At 40.1% G+C, this 21499-nt stretch overlaps 1 protein-coding gene across 2 annotated transcripts; it reads right to left on the bottom strand.

The window, feature by feature from the left end:
* Nucleotides 1–293: 293 nt before the first annotated feature.
* Nucleotides 294–19014, bottom strand: WDR75 (WD repeat domain 75). Of its 2 annotated transcripts, XM_062002693.1 has the most exons (21): nt 18812–19014; nt 18521–18650; nt 17609–17674; nt 16862–16955; nt 16076–16200; nt 15712–15782; nt 15059–15175; nt 14423–14511; nt 13526–13684; nt 13120–13179; nt 12908–13023; nt 12269–12441; nt 11291–11454; nt 7364–7547; nt 5588–5682; nt 5066–5161; nt 4319–4488; nt 3714–3773; nt 2705–2848; nt 2529–2620; nt 294–581 (listed from the first exon to the last, which is right to left on the bottom strand). In XM_062002693.1, the coding sequence occupies exons 1-21, from the start codon at nt 18895–18897 to the stop codon at nt 374–376; spliced, it is 2499 nt and encodes an 832-aa protein (XP_061858677.1). In that variant the 5' UTR covers nt 18898–19014; the 3' UTR covers nt 294–373. The 2 variants fall into 2 exon arrangements, with proteins under 2 accessions (XP_061858677.1, XP_061858678.1); XM_062002694.1 differs by lacking the exon at nt 3714–3773.
* Between the last annotated feature and the right edge of the window lie 2485 nt (nt 19015–21499).

The following is a 21499-nucleotide window of genomic DNA, read 5'->3' as shown; positions in this document are numbered from 1 at the left end:
GCTTTGGCAGCAGTAGCCCCAGCCTTGCTGTGGGAGATTTTCTGCAGCTTAGCTATCACTTCACTAACTGATCACAAGTCAGATAATGAATCCAGTTTTGCTATTAGACTTGTAAATACACTTGCAAGGAAAAACCAATCAACCAAACAAAAAACCCCGAACAAAAAACCCCAATGGGTTAAACATTTTCTAAGGTCACAATCAGTAATAAGCTAGAAGCAGCTTTTCAGAAGTTTAATCCCTCCTCCCAGTTCTCCTTTCTTACGGAAATAGAAACTGCTGAAATTTATGGCCAAAGGACTTGAAGACTTTTTCTAAGAATATTTAATCCACAAATCTTCAGTTTACAGTATAAAAATATCACGGTATTTCTTTAGAAAGCTGATATCCAACTGTAGTCCATTTTTCTTATTTTTCGTAGCTCTTTCTCCTGGGATTTAGACAGTTTATATGTCATCTCTCCCAATAATTCCATAGGATTTGTATCTTCTTGTTCCATTTCAGTAACATCTCTTTCCTCATCTGAATCATCTTCTGTTTTTTCACTTTCCATTTCTACTTCATCATCAACTTCTTCATCACTGTAAGAGGAAGATGATTAGAAACAACTCAATTAATGAAATGAATGGGTACTTTTACATACTATAGCATCCCATACTATAGGAGAGGTAGGTTATTATACAAATCACTAAGTAAACAGTAGATTTTATTATTTTAATGTCAGACTACTTACAAACTACTATACCTCTGCTGCCATCTCAATTACAAGCTATTTTTCAAATAGCCGTCTTCTGTTTTAAGTAAACTTAAAATAACTTTCTTCGACTACAATACACATTGCTGCCACAACAGGCAGGTCAGCACTATGTAAGAAGTTACAATCTCACACCCCTACAGGATTAGAAACACTGCATACACTAGTAGATGAGGCAGTATTCAAGAAATCCATTCTTCTCTTTTAAATTTGAAAGATGTCACTTGGGTTTTCAAAACTGCTACAATACCTGGAGTGCTACTAGGAAAAAAAAAGTGGCTGCTCCCTTCTGACTTTGAGTTAAACTTGTCCTGAAGTAGAAAGCACACTTGTCCAGAATTATACAGAACAGTCACCATTTACAATATGGTAATTAATAGTATTAATTCAAATGTCTGTTATATAAATATTTTGGATCTCATTCAGAATGACCTGCATGGCAGAACAGCACTGGTCTCCTAAAAATCATCTGTTCTAATACAAACTATTTATCACTCACTAAATGTAAATGGAAAAACGCGTACAATACATACATGTTCTACTGCCAAGGACAAGAAAATGATTTAACATTCTTAAGAAAATTAATCTATACAGTGTTATATGCTTGTCATTCTTCAAGGCTCTAATCCTACAGACCTTATATGTAACTTTAAATGCACAGTCACACTAATTACCAGTGTCAAAGTACAAGCTCCACATGTGCAAATATTTACACAGGCCACTGAACTCCCAAATTCTTCAGCACTGAAACTGCACATAAGTTTCTATATTTTCCTTGTAATAGATTTTTGACAGTGTTTTGCTGACGTGGCAAAGAGACTGTACTTGTGTCTCCAGTAAGAAAGCTGACAATGCTGGCCAACGTGACAGAGCAGAGCTGATTATGCTGCTGCTATGGCAGAATATGAAGCACAAGGTAAAAAATACTGCAAGTGCTGTTTTTTCCTGGGTAAACCTCAGCAGTGTGAACCCTTCTCTCACTGGTTCTTTGCAAATTCAGAATGGCAGCTGATATCAATGACATGTTTGTATCTCTGGCTTGGCAGTATTTTATTACAAACTTTAATGAACAGATTGCACATAAAACCACATTTAACTGGTCTCAGTGTAAATGACAAAATATTAATTCTACTGCAAGACTACAGTCATAACTCCCGTGCCTGCATTCATTTTCTGGCAGCACACATTGATTTCAGAGGAGCAAGTTACAACATATTTTAAATACCTAAGTAACTACACCATTGAATTGGGATTAACGCATTGTAAGACAAGTTTACCTGACTATGTTCACAGTATGTACTCATAATCTGTAGCTTAATTAGGATTGAAATTTGAGTTCTACACAAATTGTTACAATTAAATCTAAGGACTAACTTCTTGGTGTATCTAGAAATCAAACTCAAGAATTACACAGGAAGCCATTACAGTATCAAATAAAGTCGTGAATCTGATATTTATCAAAAAATACCACTAAAAACATTAAAATCTTGGAATAAAGTTAAATTCATAACGAACTTTTGAGTAGCAAAGGCAACATTAATGTATGGACATCATTCCGAACAACAGCAACAAAAGATCCACTAGACTAAACAGCCAGTTTTCATCTCCCAAAACCTGAACTGTTAAAAAAAAAATCTTGCTGCAATAAAGCATTCTACTAACATGTCAATAAAAGAATGAACTGTGTTGGAAAACTACTTTTACACTTTAAACAAAGACTTGCATAATTTAAAATAACTTCAATAACTAAGGACAGTTCTTTAATTTTTCCTACCTTTTGTTGTCTTTGGAGATGAGTAGTGAATTAATAAATACCGGACAGAGGAAGGAAGCAGACGGCAACACATGTGCTGGAGTGTGCAAAAGCTGAAAATATAAACCAGAAATTTTATAAAAGCTTTAATTTGTCATGACTTTGTTTGTACACTTACTGTAATTACTCCTACCTACCTCTTTGACAGCAGGTGAATCTTGCTTATGTGTATTATGAACAACTAGTTTTCCAAGGTCTAGATCCTCTTGTGATTGCTGATGTCTGTGCTTTCCCAACAGGAGGCTAAATGGGGTCATGGGAAGACTTTCTTCTACTGCCAGCTTCAAGAAGGTGAAAGTTTTAAGTAGACTTTTAGTGTCACAGATTAAGTTCTATCTCATTTTGAGTTACTGAAATTCAGCATCAACCTAGGTAACAAAACTCTACATTCAAATTTAACTTAACTGAGCCATATTGCTCTTTGTACTCATTCTCTGTCAGGCACCCTGAGGACGTGCTACGTAGAGGTGGTAGGACTCTCCAGGACCCGGACTCAAAACCACTAGATTTCAGTTGGTTGATGTGCCAATACAGAAGTTGACATGTGTGCCAGAAAAATTAAGTATGGCTTTCCCATTCCACTTACGACTGAAAAATCATTTACATCCCAGCATCATCTGCTGAGAGATTTAATTATGTAGCTGGAAGCAAAACTTGTCAGCTTCTCCACCAGCATTTCCCTAGATCAATATAGCTTGATCCAAGTACTGATATGTTCCCCCACCCTCCCAAGAGACTGACTACCTATAATCATATTCTCACTGGATTTTACAATTTTGCCTTAGGAAGATGTTAACTTCTATTTTGATTTATTCTATCTAACCAACCAAATCAATCAAGTGCTGCTGTTTTATTCTGTCCAATGGATACAAAATACTTCAACATGTATTTGAAAGATTGAATTTCCCAGACTATGTCTCCACAGAAGCACATATTCCAAAATGGAATTCCTTCTCACTGATAAATCACAATTGACTGACAACTGTTCATCCTCATCAGAAAGCACAGTTTGGGCCGCACTCACGGTACCAAGCATTAGAGAAACCAAGACAAAGAAAACAATTATTCAAGCACCAATCTGAAACTGAACACCAAATGATTTTGAACTGCTCTGTACATCTCTGTTAGAACTTCTGTAAGAGGTACCTGTTTGCTTGATGCTGTAAGCCTTTCTTCTAGAGACTTTGTGCTAAGTGTCATTAGCTCCTAAAAAAATAGAATTATGCAGCAGAGTTATAGTATGTAAAACTGCTTTCCATATTTCCATACCTTGCCTACAGAAGCTTCTGACTTGCTTTTCTCAATCAAGTGGGAGAGGCAAACGCCATCTCGTCTGAAAGTATGCCCTATAGAGGCTGTATGTGTAGACTTTTTGGGAAAAAAAGTCAGACGACCCCCACACCCACAAATTACAGGGAAACCTGAGCATCATATGAAGCGTTTGGACAATCAGCGATAATGTAGTTTCCAGGTGGTTAAGTTAAACAGTATAGGCAGTGTTCCCAAATTATCAAGTTTTCTATATGGATGAGGCAGCAGAAACTATTAGCTGCAGAAAACCAGTAAATAATCAATTTTGAACTTACGCTGTTTTGGCAGAAAGCTTTTAATAAATAACAAAGCATTGCTTATGCTGCCTTGAAACCACAAAAAGCAACTCTTACACTCAACAGCAGCACTCTGAATTTCTATCACTCCACATTCAAGAAAAGATTATTCCCCAGGAACCACCTCCAATCATTATTTCTTACTTGCATATCCGTAAGAAAAAACAGTTGGGATCTTCTTAGCCAGCAGTGTTTTTCTGAGCCAACTGTTTCAGGTTCATCTCTTGGAACAAAGGCAGCAAGCTGGATCTTTTCCTTACAAAGGTTTCTCTGGATATAGATTGGCCATGGCTCATTTGGTTTAAACACAAACACTGTAAAACCAAGAATGTCTTCTCTTTAAATAATGAAATTCTTAACCTTCTTGGACAGCTGTCAAAGCCCTATCTATCAGAGTCAGGAGGGGCTGAACAGGTTTGCCTTTAAGACCTAGTTTGCAGAAATTATAATTGGATAACTCTACTGCATAGTAGAAGGGACTTTTCCTAGTAATCCAATCCAGCGAACACACTCGGAAATTAACATTTCTGTAGAACAGTAGCTCTAGGAAGAGTAACCATAATTTCTTGTAGAAGCTCTAAAATGCAGCTCAGCCAAAGTTTTCCTTTTACAGGAGAGGGACTAGAACATTCAAGACTTTCACCTGGAGAGCACAGTTAATTCTGGGCTATATTCTGCAGCAGAAACTAATTGTGGGAAGAAAAAATGGGGAGTCAAAATGCTTTACCTGACTGTTGCTGAGATATGGCTCAGTTTTCCATAGGTGCAAACACAGACTCAGGTCTGTCTTCTGGCTTTCATGGGGCTGAATTCTAAGAAAACTTCTAGAAATTATGCTTTCAGTTTTAAATTCCACTAACCATTACTTGTCAAAGAAGCCTTTGTACTTACAGCTGGACTCTTTCGAGAGCCATGAGACTGCAGCAATATGTTCTGAGAGAGGATCAGGTTGCAGAACTAAGACATTGAGGTAGGCACTCCATTCCACTGCAAAGCAAATGCAGCAACAGGCAAACATGAAAAGAAGGCATTTAGTTCTATCCCCCTACTTTGCCAAAACAAAGTCAAACAGGAATGACACACACGGCCTTAACCTGTAGAAGAGACATGCAACTTCACCGATACCCAGATGAATAAAAACATACAAACACTATCAACTTCTACACTGCTGTAGGAAACATTAGCAGTTATTACATTATTCATCGTCTAACTTAGAATTTACTATGCACGTGCACACAAAGGACATGCAGGCTGGACAAAACACTATCTTGACTGAAGTATGAAAACCGTTACAGTTACACAGGACATTTTGTAGTGGGTCAATCTTGAATTAAACTAGAATTATTTTAAGGTTTCAAAATATATTCAAGTGTTAAATGTTACCACTCTAGCACATATTTAAGCTGATCTTACATGCACATGTGAGCAGGTTCCAGCAACACAGAAAGCCATAATCAGTGGCACCAATAAGGTACTTGGAACATGTTAGTCTCCCAAAGCAGATATTCCTACAGAAGCAAAAAGTCAAAACAAGTTGGTGAACTTTGGGTTTCATAATTGTTTCCCTATCTAGTAATGATTCACAAGTCACAAAAATATTCAGTTAAGATTAGTTCTGATACTTAAATCAGGAGAAGTTCGCTTTTTGCCTTTACCTCTAGCAGCATGAAACTTCACATACAACTAGACAGGTTTGGAAGATTTAAAAAGCATCCATAAATTTATAAGGCTTACATGTTCCTACAACATTGCCATTTGTTTTCACTTATTTTCTCAATCCCATACTCGAGAATAAGAGAATAGCCTTTTGACTTAATAGAACGTTTTCAAAAGGTACCAGAAGATAGAATTTCTATATTCAAACACAGCCCTTTGATATAATGCAGTTAATAGTCATTTAATATAGTACTAGAGTGATTTGTTTCCTTTTAATATAGCATATAGTAAAGTCTGCAAAAAACCACAGCTGACCTGGAAAAAAGCTTGCATCTGTACCATGCTACCACAGTAATTTTTTTGCACACAGACAGTAAAGATGTGGCTTACATGCCTCCCATGATTTTCCTGCACACCTGCTTCAGAAGCACATTTCTCAACTTCTCAACTCAGAGGACCAGTATACACAAAACTGACTTGATCACACACAAAAAAAGCTGACAAACGTACACATAAAAGTAATGAAGCAAGAAATCCCTTTATCTTTCTATGATTCTTTAGATAAGAGTCTTTAAGACATTGTGACCAAGCAATGTTGTGCTTTTCATTTTAGGTGCTTCCTGGAAGCTGGCATTCCATATATGAAATACCTTTAACGTTACTAGTCATGACTTTAAGCAGCAGTTAGAAAAACCAAAGCACCAAAAGAGTGCTATAGTAAGTCTGTAGCACTTTCCTGTTTCACCAATTGTTTAGATACAGAGATCTGGAACAGAGTGTGAACCAGTGAGGTTACCTATGGCATTATTTTTCCAAGACTATCATAAGAATAATAATTCTTTACCTGGATCATAAACTGCTATATAATTGCACAGCCCAGGAAGCCCAATTAAGGCTATTCTTTGAGTCTTATCTCTACCATTGACCTATGCTATTCCTCATTATCCTTACACACAGAACATCTAGACCTTCAGGATGTTTTTTATCATGACAGCACACAAAGGAGCATGCCTTGAAAGTCTGCTGGCAAACATGGATCTTCCAATCCAAGGTTAGGAAGGATCAATACATACATTTTATAACACAGATAATAAGGTCAATATACCTTTATGTATATGGATAGAATTTCTATTTGTACACATGTAAACAGGAATAAAAACATTCTTATAATTATACTTTTATACTTTTTTACTTCTTATTTTTATAATTTTTCAGTACTTCAATTCAACCCTAGATTATTGGGGAAAAAAGAGAAGGGCTATTAACACATTACTGTGTGCCAAATAATACGTATTTCAGTATGGGAGGTACAGGAGACATAAGCAAATAAGATGAAACCACAAAGCTTGATCTTATTATTTTTAACAGGAAGTTACCAACCACCTAAAAGTCACGTTACAGTCTTTTCTATATATGAACTTAAGACTGTTAAATTCAATGTTTACATGAAAATACCAAGGTGTTAGACTACTATGAATTAAGTCTTTCTCTGAGAGTTCAAGTAAGACATAAAGAGCCAGATGAAAAATGTACCTTATTTTTCCAGGTGGATGGCAAAATGTACACTTAAGATCCCAAGTAACTGAATCCCATACAGTGACAGTTTCTTCAAAGCTAACAGCAAGCAAAGAGCCGTCTTCGGAGAAACAGCAATTAGTAGCTTGGTAGTTGTGGTAGCTGCCTACAAAGTCACAGCTCCAGCTCACACTTTGTTGTGCTGCATTGAATAAACAAGTTAGTTAATTCAAGTCTATACACGAGGAAAGAAAAACTTGAGTATCAGGGCTGCAAAATAGGCTCAAGAACAATACAGAATCACAGAATGGTAGGGGCTGGAAGAGACCTTTAGAAATCATCTAGTCCAACCCCCCTGCAGAAGCAGGTTCACCTAGATCAGGTCACATAGGAACATGTCCAGGCAGGTCTTGAAGACCTCCAAGAAAGAATCTCCAAAACCCCTCTGGGCAGCCTGTGCCACTGCTCCCTCACCCTCACAGTGAAATAGTTTTTTCTTACATTTAAATGGAAGTTTTTGTGTTCCAGCTTCATCCCATTACCCCTTGTCCTGTTGCTAGCTACTATAGAAAAAAGGGATGTCCCAACCTCCTGACACCCACCCTTTAGATATTTGTAAACATTAATAAGATCTCCCCTCAGTCTCCTCCAGACTAAACAGCCCCAGTTCCCACAGCCTTTCCTCATAAGGAAGATGCTCCAGTCCCCTGATCATCTTGGTGGCTCTGTGCTGGACTCTCTCCAGTTCTCTCTCTCTTGAGCTGAGGAGCCCAGAACTGGACACAGGACTTCAGATGAGGCCTCACCAGGGCAGAGTAGAGGGAAAGAAGAACCTCCCTCGACCTGCTGGCCACACTCAATGCATCCCAGGATGCCATTGGCCTTCTTGGCCATGAGGGCACATTGCTGGCTCATGGTTAGCTTATAATCAATCAGGACTCCCAGGTCTCTCTCTGCAGAGCTACTCTCCAGCAGGTCAATCCCCAGCCTGTACTGGTACATGGGGTTGTTCCTTCCCAGATGCAGGACTCTGCACTTGGCCTCGTTGAACCTCATGAGGTTCCTCTCTGCCCAACTCTCAAGCCGGCTGAGATCCCACTGAATGGCAGCACAGCCTTCTGGGGAATCAGCCAGTCCTCCCAGTTCAGTGTCATCAGGGAACTCGCTGAGGGTACACTCTGTCCCCTCATCCAGGTCATTGATGAAGATGTTGAACAAAACTGGCCCCAGAACCGATCCCTGTAGAACTCCACTGGCCACAGGCCTCCAACTCGACTCTGTGCCATTCTGAACCTTCTGGGCTCAGTCATTCAGCCAGCTCTCGATCCACCTCACTGTCCACTCATCCAATCCACACTGCTTGAGCTTTCTGATGAGGATGTTATGGGAGACAGTGTCAAAAGCCTTGCTGAAGTCAAGATAGATGACATCCACTGCTCTCCCCTCATCTAGCCAGCCGGTTATGCACTCATAGAAGGCTATCAGGTTGGTCAAACAGGATTTCCCCTTGGTGAATCCGTGTTGACTTCCCCTGATAACTGTCTTTTCCTTCATATGTTCAGTGACAACATTCAGGATGAGTTGTTCCATCACCTTTCCAGGGATGGAGGTGAGGCTGACTGGCCCGTAGTTTCCCGGGTCATCCTTTTTGCCCTTTTTGAAGCCTGGAGTGACATTGGCCTTTCTCCAGTCCTCAGGCACCTCATCTGTCCTCCATGATTGGTTTACAGTTCTGAAAAGCACAGAGAATCTGTCTCATCCTAGTACAAAAAAGCATCTAGTAAGTTTTCCATTTGTCCTCAGTTTTGCATTTGAACAGTGAATCCAAAGACTGAAGATTTGTGATAGAAGATTCATGTTTACTTTGCCAGCTACATTAACTGTGCTCTCAAAATAGGCAGATGTTAAATTAAAAAAAGAAGTGACTTAGATTCAACATTTTGTTTTCTGAAACTTGCTCTTCTTTTAAAACTATTGCAAGAACATCACATTGCTAAAAAATTGAACAGAGCTTGCATTAGAGTCCAGCAAAGCTCATGGTACATCTACAGAAAGTCTTAGGATCACAAAGTGACCTGTCAGCATGCATCCTCATGTTGGTTAACCTGACAGGGCATTTAGTTAGGATACCTTTCCCATTGTTGACAATTGCAGTAAAATAAACAGAAGCAAGGCCATGTACTTACCATGTAACACCCATTTTCCTGTACAAATACATTTATACAGCACACTTTTGAAACATATGAGTAGGATGAGGAAAGAAAGGAAAAGAAGTTCACCCAATGCTAAGATATCCTTTTTTATAATGGCTATAAGTTGATAATTAAAAGACCCGCCTATAAAAAGGCCAGAAACAATTCCCTACTTGAAAATGCATGGCACCATCTAGCGGCACAGCCAGAGATGTGCTGCAAATAAAATCATGCCCCTGTAGTCTACTTAACTAGTCCATTAAAAACTGCTGGACAGAAGCTGCAGCATGTTGAATCTTTCTACCTGAGCACTGCTACCCTGCTCCTGCTGTGCAAATACATCACAAAAGTCAGCACTAATTTGTACTTTTCACACAGGCTATGAAACAGAACTCTGTATAGCCACTTAAAACCAAACACACACACAAAACCCCCTTGATAAAGCTAGTCAGCAGACATAAAACCATCTCGTTGAATGAAACAGATCCCTTTAAATTTCATCTCCAGCCCACACTGTACTCAAGATCAAAGTATTTGCTCATTAAGATATAAACTGGGTGCAGAATCATTTACAAATGAAGAAGAAATAACAAAAAAAACCCCTCTTCTAGATACCATTGAAGGGGTTGCTATTAAGGAACTACATGCATAACTCCTAGTAAATTAATACAAGCTTTTGTTTTTCATCTCAGAAGCAGCCACTATTGAGAAGCAAACAGCTTGGAAGCAGAAAGTCAACTTGGCAAAGTTAAGTTTGCAAATTCAAAAGTACTTTTGAACACATTCTCACTTGTCCATGAAAACACAAATACATGACCAAAGAGTGAGCAGTTCAGCAAGATCACTACACTACTACATCTATTTGGGAACATGGAAACGTAGGACACCCAAGTGACAAGAAAGATCCAGACCACTTAAGTGTGACTGGGACCATAATAACATTTAAGTAAAAGGAAATAAAAAAGCGGGAAATCTTTTGTATTTCAGATCCAGAGGCATACAGGGTAATACATCCCTCAGATCACAGAATCTTAACGGTTGGAAGGGACCTTGAAAAGATGTAGTCCAACCCCCCTGCCAGAGTAGACCCACCTAGAGTAGGTCACACAGGAACTCATCCAGGTGGGTTTTGAATATCCCCCAGGGAAGGAGACTCCACAATCTATCTGGGCAGCCTGTTTCAGTGCTCTGTCACCCTCACAGTGAAGAAGTTTTTCCTTATGTTTCTTTGGAACCTCTTATGTTCCAGCTTGTACCAGTTGCCTCTTGTCCTATCACAGGGCATAACAGAGAATAACCTGGCCCCATTCTCCTGACACCCACTCTTTATGTATTTGTAAACATTAATAAGATCACCCCTCGGTCTCCTCTTCTCCAAGCTAAAGATCCCCAGCTCCCTCAACCTTTCATCATAAGGGAGATGCTTCACTCCATCATCGTTGTGGCCCTGTGCTGAACTCTCTGCAGCAGCTCCCTGTCCTTCTTGAAATGAGGGGCCCAGAACTGGACACAACATTCCAGATGCAGTCTTCCACAGCAGCCTTGGCAGTGTCTTTGCTTTTTCTGGAACCTCCTTATCAATCCGTAATACTGCAAAACTGCAACAGAAGTTCTCAAGAGAACATGAGACTCTATGGAATGGCAGAAAGGCAAATGCATGGCATGGAGAAGGCGTAGCTCCAAAAGGATGAAGTTAGGGTCAGAATTTCTATAGCATGTTACAGGGTGCCAAGTAAGTTTCGATCATACTTACCCTCTGGATCAGTGTCTTCTACCATCACCCAGACTTTAAACACACGGTCTCTGCCAGCTGTTACCAGAATCAGAGAGTCCTCTTCAGATTCATCCATGTCACGAAAGCACAAGTCTGTTATGTGGCCCTCATGGGGCATATTTATTCTAGTATTCAGCTTAAAGCTACAAGAAAAGAGAACAGAAGCTTGCCATTTTATTTGAAACTTGGGGAAGATTACAGTTTAAGATGATTCTGGAAGAGGTGGGGAGAAGAGAAATGAAAAGAAACTTCTATCTAATTAGTCAGCTAAATAGTATTGCATCTATAGATCAGATTTCCCTAATCACTTCCACACGGCAAGAGAGATTGCAGCCTAGTACTGAGAAAGAATTATCACTAAGCAAGCACCACTCTCAAATATTCAGCCTAAATTCTGGGCAGTCTTTCCAGCACTTAGAAAACCACTCACATAGCTACTACAAAGATCAGCTTTGTTCTGTTTCGTCTTTAAGAAAATAACAACCTATAGTAAAAATAGGTTTTCTTCATTTTTGGTAAATAAGATATAATCAGAGAGTGTATGAACCATAGGCATAGGCTAGCTAAAGAAAAAAGTCATCAATAAAGCCTTCCACACTCTAGAAGGACTAACCAATTAATAATGATGGATTAGACAGAGGCGGGAAAACTGAACAAGCTATAGAACCATTACATCAAATCCATGTTTTTTAATATTAAGGTGTAAGTCCCACAGTTAAAACTGCCCGATTGCTGTAAGTAAATTAGATGTGTTTCCAATGATGTCCAATCCATCTTTACTTCACCTCTGTGCATTGTTTCAGATGTGTGCAGCATGCATGGTGAACTCTCCCTAGTCTTCCCTCAAAGTGTTTATAATTCGATCTGAAAAAAAAATCTGCCTTGGCAAGACAAAGCCTATTACTTGGGTAACACGTTTGATTTTGACACCTAGAAGGCCAGCTCTCTTAATGTTACCTTTGTGTTTTGTCGTCATAGCACCACAGCTTCAACTGTAACTCAGGGTCAGTTACGTCTTCTCTCTCTTCCACTGTCGCTAACCATTTGCCTTGTGCATCGAATGCAACTTTTACCAAGTCAGCTTGACTTAAACCTGCCTGATGAATGTATTGTCGCTGCACAATGTCCAGCTGCAAAAATAAGGCCAGAATTAAACTTCAAAATCCAAGTGTAGATTGAGAGATATAATTTATAAAATCATGGAGAAATCACGTTCTGAAAGCACTGATTAGAACTGACTATGGCTGTGGCATAAAAAAACCCCAAACGTGGGGAAAGCATAATTAAGGCACATACATACCACACTACACTTAGCATTAGGAAAGAAGGGGAAAAAAAACCAAAAAAAGAAAGATTTTAGAGGAATTTTACCTAGAATTTTTGAAGTATTTATTCAACTGTCAACATTAGCTATGCTAAACAAATAAAAGAACTTTGTGATAAAGCTGGAAACACTTCAGCTTGGAATCTAGTCTTGCAGTGTAGCTGCTGGCTTTCTTCTTGTTTGTTATATTAAGTCTTCAAATAAACTATGATACATCAAACTTTCTTGATCTTGAATGAGTTAAAGTGTTAGTACAAAGCCATCCAACTTACACTGAACAGTTGCTGGTCACTTTGGAGACAATAGAACTGCAAGTGGCCAGGCTCTCCATTCAGGACCAAAGCTTTGGTTCTAGGATCAACCACTAGACCAGTCTTGACATCTGTACCTGGAAACAAACAAACAAAATCAGATAGCCAATGAACTAAGATGGGAAGTGCCACATTCTGTCTTTTAAGTAGAAGATTAATTTTATTGCACTTACTTTTGATTAGCCCTTGAATACTTTTGGAAAATCTTAGATTGCTGTTGATTATTGTAATTCCTGAAAGGAAAAGCAGACAAAGTCTTGAAAAAGCTTCTTCAATGTAATCTCATCTCATTGTGGGGAAGGGATCTTAACCAACTACAATCCTAATCCTACAAACGTATGTTTTCTCAATTTACGACACACCTACATCAAGGTGGAAAGTCAAGTTGTAGCAGCCACCAGGCAAATTCACAGAACTGATTAAAGACCAAAAAGATTACTTCGAGCATCTGTTGTTCCACATCAGTATTGAACTTTTATACAATATCTAGTTAACTGATCTGAAATTAACAAGATACAGCTCATACAGATTTGTGTTACACATTGCATTAAGAGATACTTAAAATACGTTTTGTCTTACTGTTGTCTGTATGCAAGGTGCAACAGAGCGCGCCATCAGGTGACATGGAGATATACTCAATAGCAGATCCCAAACGAGGGAGGAAATCCTTCTGACAGTCTGATTCATTGTGCCACAGAACTAGAACAGATTCAACTCCGCCACTCAACAAGCTGGTTCCTTTTCCGGTAAGAAAAACGCAGTTATAGGTTTTGCTTAAAGAAACCACACTGGCATACATGTTTACAGTGACAAACAAACACAAGTTTCTCAAAAACCTTTTGTAAACTATTACAAAGCAATTATTCCTCATATCTGGCAACACACAGGTATGTTTCTCATTATCCCAATCTTAGATTAAGCAACAAGAATTTATGTCTACAGCAAATTTTAGGCAATGCTTTGGGAGCAGAAGATCCCATTACTTTCTGAATCAGATGAATATTTATGTAAGAATGTAGCAAAGTTCTATCAGAATACTTTGCAGTAAGAAATACCCTGAGGACAATAGTTCAGATCACACAATTCAGATACGTTAATTATATTTTTTCCACCAGATCTGAGCTCAAACACATTTGGATGCAAGTAAGACTGGCAAGAACTCAACTGTATTACTGATGAAAAGGGATGGGCAAGAGGTAAAAAGAGCAGTTAAGATTTTACATTCTACCACAGCAGGCAGATATTTAAAAATACAAATGCAAATTAAAAAAGAAACCCAAGCAAAAAACCACTTTCATTTTTATTTCAGATCCTTCCTCAAAATATGCACAATTCTATAAACTAATTTGTTAGAAAGTGGATAAACTCAAACTTCTGTTGATTTTTCCCCTTCTTCTTGTAACTTTTGACTTTGAGAGGTTTTTTTTGTTGGTGGTTGTGGGGTTTTTTTTTTCCCTTGGTTGGTTTTCTACTCACCCTCTATAGAAAAAGTTAGATCCATGACAGCATCATGATGCCAGTGCAGCGTGGAAAATGTGTACTCTTTCTTGTGGCAGAAATTTCTCCTATGTGTGGAGGAATAGAACAGCTCTTAATAACAGAACAAACAAAAGGAAATGTTAAACTGAATCAAGTATACCATCCTCTTCTCTAATTTCTAGAATTTCTTGCAGGCTCAAGTGATGCAAAGGGAGGGCAGGAACCATGCTAGGATGTTTTTGGTACCTTCCCAGTGCACACCAAGCATTTTGGACATACTGAGTAACTCAGCGTTGAAGAGGAACTTGGCAAACATACAGTTCTTAACCACACAATTCCCCGAGGACTCTACTTGCCCATAAACAGTTCTCAGCTGCTCCTGCATCACCTTTTTCAAATATGGGATAGACTGGTGAAGTGTAGCTTAACAGGAATATTTTCCCATTTGACATTAAAATGAAGCTGTAGCCTGAAGTCAGTGTCAGTACTGCAGCTTTGCAGGGCTTGCCATTCTTTGCTCATCACAACTTCTGGAAGTTGCAATACAAAGGACATACACTTTGCTTGGGTTTCACTTAACCCTTTTAGTCACATCAGTTTATTGGGTACACTGTTGAAGCAAAACGTGCATACCAGAGACGAATCTTTCCATCAGCATGGCCAGTTGCAATACAGTCCTCTTTAGGATGGCAAGCTATGCAAGTGAAGTGATTGTTTCCACTTTTTGTCTTCACTGCACTTACAGAAAACCTTAACAAAAGAAAGTAACTTAAATTTTTAAATTTTTAAACAAAGATTCCAAAGGATTAGCTAATGCATGCAAAAGTAATTCCAACTAGCAAAATTAAACACCTCCAAGTTGTTATAGTGACACGCACTGTCCAAAAAATAGTGACAGACTTATTTTTCTCTTTATTTCATTAGTTCTTTGCCTTTAATCAAGCTAAAAGATGTTTCTCTCTCTCCCTCTCTCTTCTTCCACCCCCTTTCCTCCCCCTCCCTCTGTTTGGGCCCTGACCAGACTACATGACTTGTTTCAGCCTAAGCATTTACCTCAAAAAAGAAAACCCCAAACAAACCATGCCTGAGCTGAAAAGATTTGCAACCAATGCCAGTGCAGCACTTCACTGTCTCCCTCTACAGGAAGCTTCTTGTATAGTGACTACATCCCCTCCAGTGTAAAAGCAAACTGTTACTGACAGCTATAAAAGAATGCGTGTACACATCAACAGTTAAACATTTATGATGCAGTGGACTGAATCAAGAGGTGATGTTTTCATTCTTACCTGTTCAACTGTTTCCGTTTAAAAAAATAGACTTGGAGATTAACCTCTTTCACTGATGCCACATATTCACCCTGTTATATAGCAAAACAGTGACTTAGGATGAACAGATTGTGATTTTACATGTAAAAGAAAAAAAAGTCATGTTTCAAGAGAAACTGCTTAAAAATTGGAGAGAACATATACGCTGATGTAAAATAAATATCTTCCTATTGTTGTTTTTCTTATAGTAAAAGAAATTTAACTTCAGTTTTGTTTCAGTGCTGCTGTGCTTGTATAAAAACATAAACAGCACACAATTCATCTGAAAGAAAAAAGAACCCTAACCAATACCCAGCAGAAGAAAAACCCCAAAAGATGAATATACTTCTCTTCCAAATGCGATACGCTTTGGTGACACATCCACATCATCCAAAACCACCGACAGTTCCTTGGCTTCCAAATCTTGGCCTGCTGCTTTTGTCAGCTTAATTGAGACCAACTGGAAAGTATCTGACCAAAGAAAAATCTGTTCACAAAAAAGATCCCATACAACAGAGATTTTACACCCCTTCTACCTTAAAGCTAACATGTCAATACCTTCCAATATTTTTTATAAGTTTGAAAAAGTTTGTAATACCTTTCAAAGAACAATTGTTGCATATATTTTGATTCAAACAATAGTACCGAAGACTGAGAACTACGTAGTTGATACTAATGCAGAAAACAAGCAAAGTTGCAGAATGTTTGCTCTTGTTCTGAAGTGACACTTGTAGCAACACAGTTAAGAGTAAAGTCAAACTACATTTGTATTTATTTCAGACAAAATTCCAGGAAAAAATACCTAGGCTGTTTAACATGCTGTTCAACAAAACAAGTCTATTTATGTTAACATTGCTTAAAGTGGAAGGAGTCTCAAGTAGTGCAGCATACCCTACAACACAGTAAGCACTGCTTAGGTTTTTATTGCCATCCACAATGTCAGACACATGCAGTATGTGCTTCAAATGTGAAGAGAGGCAAACACTAAAAAACAGATGTCACAGAATAAAAGACAGGGAAGGTAAAAAATTCAGGAATGCAGACATCTGTCATAGGATTTAAGAAGTATTTTCTAAATTACTATATTAAAGCAGTGACTTAGACCACAAGGATGATATTCATCGTACTGTACCTCTTTCTCCACTCTTTGGAATTACAGCGAACACTGAATCCTCAAAACTAGCAGGTGTGTACAGTGCCAGAAGTTTGGATCCTACAGTGAAAGTCTGAAGAAAAACAAGAGAAGGAGGTCAATGATTACTATACTGTGCCATGGTTCTCAATAGTGAATAATGCCAAGTTTTTACAGTAAGGAAAATACAGATGCTTCACAGAAACCTTGATGTATTAATTAAAATTTTCAATTCTAAGACAAATAAAATTACCTTTATTCTAGCAAGGACTAATACAAATGTTGAAGTAGTACCAATAATATATGAGATGTCAGATTTACTGAAAAACCTGAAAGTCCCTTACCCCCAATACAAAGCAAAAGGCCCATCTATAAAACAGCAAAAGGACAATTAGCAGCCTATTTTCAAGCCATCATATCAATTCTTATTGACATATCACAAACTGCAGCACACTCCCTAACAGCTACAGGGGACTCTACATTGCATCAAGATGAGAAGTTAGTAGGTCAATACGTGGCTCATCTTTTTCCCCAAGATTCTGTATCATTATGAATTTCTGCAGAGACACATACAAATTGTCCTGTTCTGCTACTGCCATAAATGAATGGTTTTTCAGGCTGTGTTAATGGCAGAACAACACATCTCAGATTGATTAGTGACCATTTTGTAGTGCAGAAATCCTTAATTTATTATCAATGGGTCAAGAATAATTTTGACATGTGCACAATGGCAATAACTCAACATACTTTAATGGGAATACCATCCATGAAGTCCCACAGCTTAATGCTGCCATCAAGAGAAGAAGAATAGAGCTGAAGGGAAAAAAAAAAAAGTTAAGTAATGTATGAAAGCCAGCTTTTACACAAAATCACAGCTCAAAGACTAAAGGACTGATTGTTGTGACTGTGATTCCAAGGGGCTAAATCACCAAAAGCATAAAACACAGACCAGCCTTGTGCTGCTTTCAAAGAAAGTGCAACGGAAATGCACCATCATTACCCTAGTTTGAAATACACATTTTCCTGAAGTGTGAAACAACAGGTGTTTGTGTTTAATCACTTGACATTTAACAGAGAATGATGCACATCCCTTATGTGAACCTCTACTAACATTTGTATCAGATTTTCCACAAATAATATGCAAAGGCAGTCCATCTTGGCAAATAACCCTTGTTTATACATACACACCAAAAACCCCAAGCACACTCAGAGCCAAAGCAGGGTCAGGGATGACCAGGGGAGACAGGCTGCGGGCAGACTGTGTCACTGAGCAAATTCATTCTATTTAGTAAAAATTACTCCCATATCAGCAGACAGGGGGGGAAAGCACCAACCACAATAAATGTTGCAGATTTTTTTCACGTGCTCATTTCCCCCTTTAATCATTTTAAAAAAAGGGACATTTTCCAGAGATTTCCATTTCGCTGTGATTTCATTCAACAAGAGCAATTCACACGACATTTCATGTTTTTGTTTGTAGAAAACATGTAAAGTTTACCCTCCCTGGCAGACTTTGCAGAAACATTAGCTCAACTGTACTATGCTGCTTCCGGCTTATTCTCCAAGTCCAGCCAATCCCCAAACACGCAGGACAGCCCCTCAGAGGCACATAAGCATCCCCAGCACACCCCCACCCCGAGCCAGACCTTCCCCGCTGACCTGCATGTGGTTGTGGGGGTTGAGCTGGATGCTGGTCACTAGGTCGGCATGGCCCCCCATCAGCCGCAGTGTCTCCTCTGTGGCCAAGCTGTACATCTTGACGAAGTCACCGGAGACGCACAGCAGGTACCTGAAGGAGAGAGGGAAGCTGTTATCCCGCGTCCGCGGCAGATGGGACTCCAAAGCTCCGCGGGGAACGGCAGGCCGCGGAGACACCAGCCGGCAGCCGCCTCCGCCGCAGAGCTCAGGAGCCCGCTCAAGGACGACAGGCGCGGCCACGGCCACACTTGCTTGGAATCGGCGGAGAAGACGGCCCTGGCCCCGTGCAGGCTGCTGCCGCCGCATCGCACCACGCGGAGCGCCGCCGCCGCCACCATCTTCCGCCGGCCGATCTCACGACCTCTCACCCCGGCCCGGCCCCGCCCAGCGCGGCCGCTCTCGCCGCGCGCTCCGCTGCTGCTCTATGGTGCGCGGGCATGGCGGTGCGGGCGGCCTGCTGCCGGCGCTGGTTGGCTTCGCGGCCGTGACGCGCACAGGGTGGGCTGCGCGTGCGCCTTTGCGGCGGCCGCGGCGGGAGATGGTGTCGGGAGCGGCGACTGTGGGGGCAGGCGGGCCCTCACTGAGCCCTGCCTCCCCTTGCCCCTCCCCGCTCTCCTCAGTTCCCGTGCTGGGGGTGGAGAACCGGGAGGCCTGGGAACAGGACGGCCGGGCCGGGGGGGTGGCGTATAGTACCGCTCCGCTCTGGCGGTGGCGCGGAACGCTTTCGCTCGAAGTCGTCCAAGCTCACGTCCCTCATGGTACTCGCAGCGGGGCTGTTGAGCTGGTGCTGCGGGGGGCTCACAGGTTGCCGGGCGGCTGCGCGGGAAAGCCCGCCGGCTGGGTCGGGAATCGCGCGGGAAAGCGTGCGAAAAGCTAAACAGATTTTTGTATTCATAGTTGAAATGGTTACCGTAAATTTACTTGCAGTCCTATCTGTGCTTAAAAAGTGTCTGGTTTGTTTTATTTAAGCAAAACTAATCTAACCTGTTGTTCGTTTTCATTTGGTTAAAGTGGTGGCTTTGTATGTTTTTCCTATGTATGTATTTAAACTTACATTTTCAGTACATAAAGTTCATATGTTTGGTTTCTGGAAGAAATTTACCTTTGTCTCTCTGGAAGAAATATTTTGACTCAGTGAGAGGTCTAGTGGATTCAGACTGATGGTTATTCAGGAGGAATTAATTTTTGACTTTTAGAAGTCTGTAAGTACTACAAGGTATAATTTTTACAACTTTTGTGTGTGTGTGTGTTGCAATGAACCGAGCATGTCTAAATGTTTGCATTTAGAATTCACTGTCTGTGTCAGTAATTCTAGGTAAACTATTTGGATGGAATGCATCTGTAGTTCAGAATCACCTATTTTTAATGTAGCAGATTAAAATAGAATTATTTTTTAATATGTTATCAACTTAAAAGGAACTCCAAAGCAAAAGGGCTTTCTAAAGTTCTTTCTAAACAAGTGTTAGGAATTAGGTTTATTGTACTGTGTCTAAATTGTAGATTTCTTAAGTGTTCAAACTTTTCTGAAACTCCATGTAAACAATGCAGTCTAAGAGACATCATGAAAAAGCCACAGCTCAGGCTTCAGGAGTGCAGAGTGACAGTCAAGGTGTGACACACTACTGGACCACTGTGATTTCTGAAGTAAAAAATACAATTTAGGACAAAAAGTGTTTTGAAATGCTAATTCCAATTTTTACGTTCGACTTTCCTTTCAGCTAAGGTCCTTTCGTTGGACTTCATCTTGACCTTAAACTTTAACAGAATATCCAGCTATGTATCTTTGTCTGTTCTGAAGGCTGCGCAAAGAGAGCTGTGGCAAGCTCCCTTTCTGTTCCCTGCATGCTCCTTTCACGTACAGATCACAGCTGGCTGAAATTTCAGGGAGAGGGCAATGTATCTAGTACATTTGAAAATGTAATCTATTTGTGAGCTCTGGTGTTGGTCTTGAATGTCATTTTTGTCATCATAAATCAAAATAATAGAAAAAAATTATCATAGTGACAGATTGTCCATTTTGTGGTATGTGAAAACCAGCATCTCATTTATTTACTGAAAGAACGTCTAACATGATAAAGATTACAACTCAGTATGCAGCAGGGACACACGTAAGTTATGGGAAGCACGGGCAGTGGAACATGTCAGTCATTTTCAGGTTGGGAAGGCAGCTCTCCCTAGTGAGAAAGTTTGGTTTATAATGAGATGATGTCAGCATTGTAATAATGAATCAGCTGCTGTGAACACTAGAGGGTGCGAGAAGAATGACTGCAAGATTAAAGATGTGGTATTTAAATCTAGTAAAACACAAATGTGGAAGTTGCAAGAGCTGTGGTGTCTTTTGTTCCAACAGCACACTTATCTTTTGCTATTGCATCTGCTACTGTCAGAGGGATGGTAGTGATCTACAGTCTCTGTTGTATAATGTACCCTTTCTCAAACAACAGATGACATCTGTGTGAGACTCTGAAAACATTGACGTCATCAGAAGGAAAATGCAACAGAAGAACTACTCTAAATGTTTATCTTAATAGGTGTTATGCGTAGGGATACTGGCCAGAAGATGATCCTGCAAGGACCAAGGTGGTGCATGGTGGCAGTGCCTTGAGCATTCCCAGGGCCCATGCCACAGTGATACGCGTGTGCGACTCAGCCTTGGGGTGGTTGCAGGTGAGCGCCAGCAGTTCGCGGCAGCAGGGCAGCCTGCCAGCAGCTCCTGCTCAACACTGGTGGGCATCCTGTCTGCCTGCCCTTGCCATTCTGGAGGCGACAAGAAGTTCTCAAGGGAACATCCCTTTTGTTTTACAGTGGAAATGACCAACAGACTGGTTTTCTTGTAAGAAAATCCTATGGTAGCATCTTCATAAATGGAAAGGAAGAACCGCTTCTGCAGAGAGTTTGCCCAGCACGCTGTACTGGGACTGCAGGTCTGTTAGGTGCTAC

This window comes from Colius striatus, chromosome 9 (genome assembly GCF_028858725.1).
Source record: "Colius striatus isolate bColStr4 chromosome 9, bColStr4.1.hap1, whole genome shotgun sequence".
NCBI lineage: Eukaryota > Metazoa > Chordata > Aves > Coliiformes > Coliidae > Colius > Colius striatus.
Note: the sequence above shows the minus strand (reverse complement) of the source record. Positions and strands in the feature narration are given on the sequence as shown.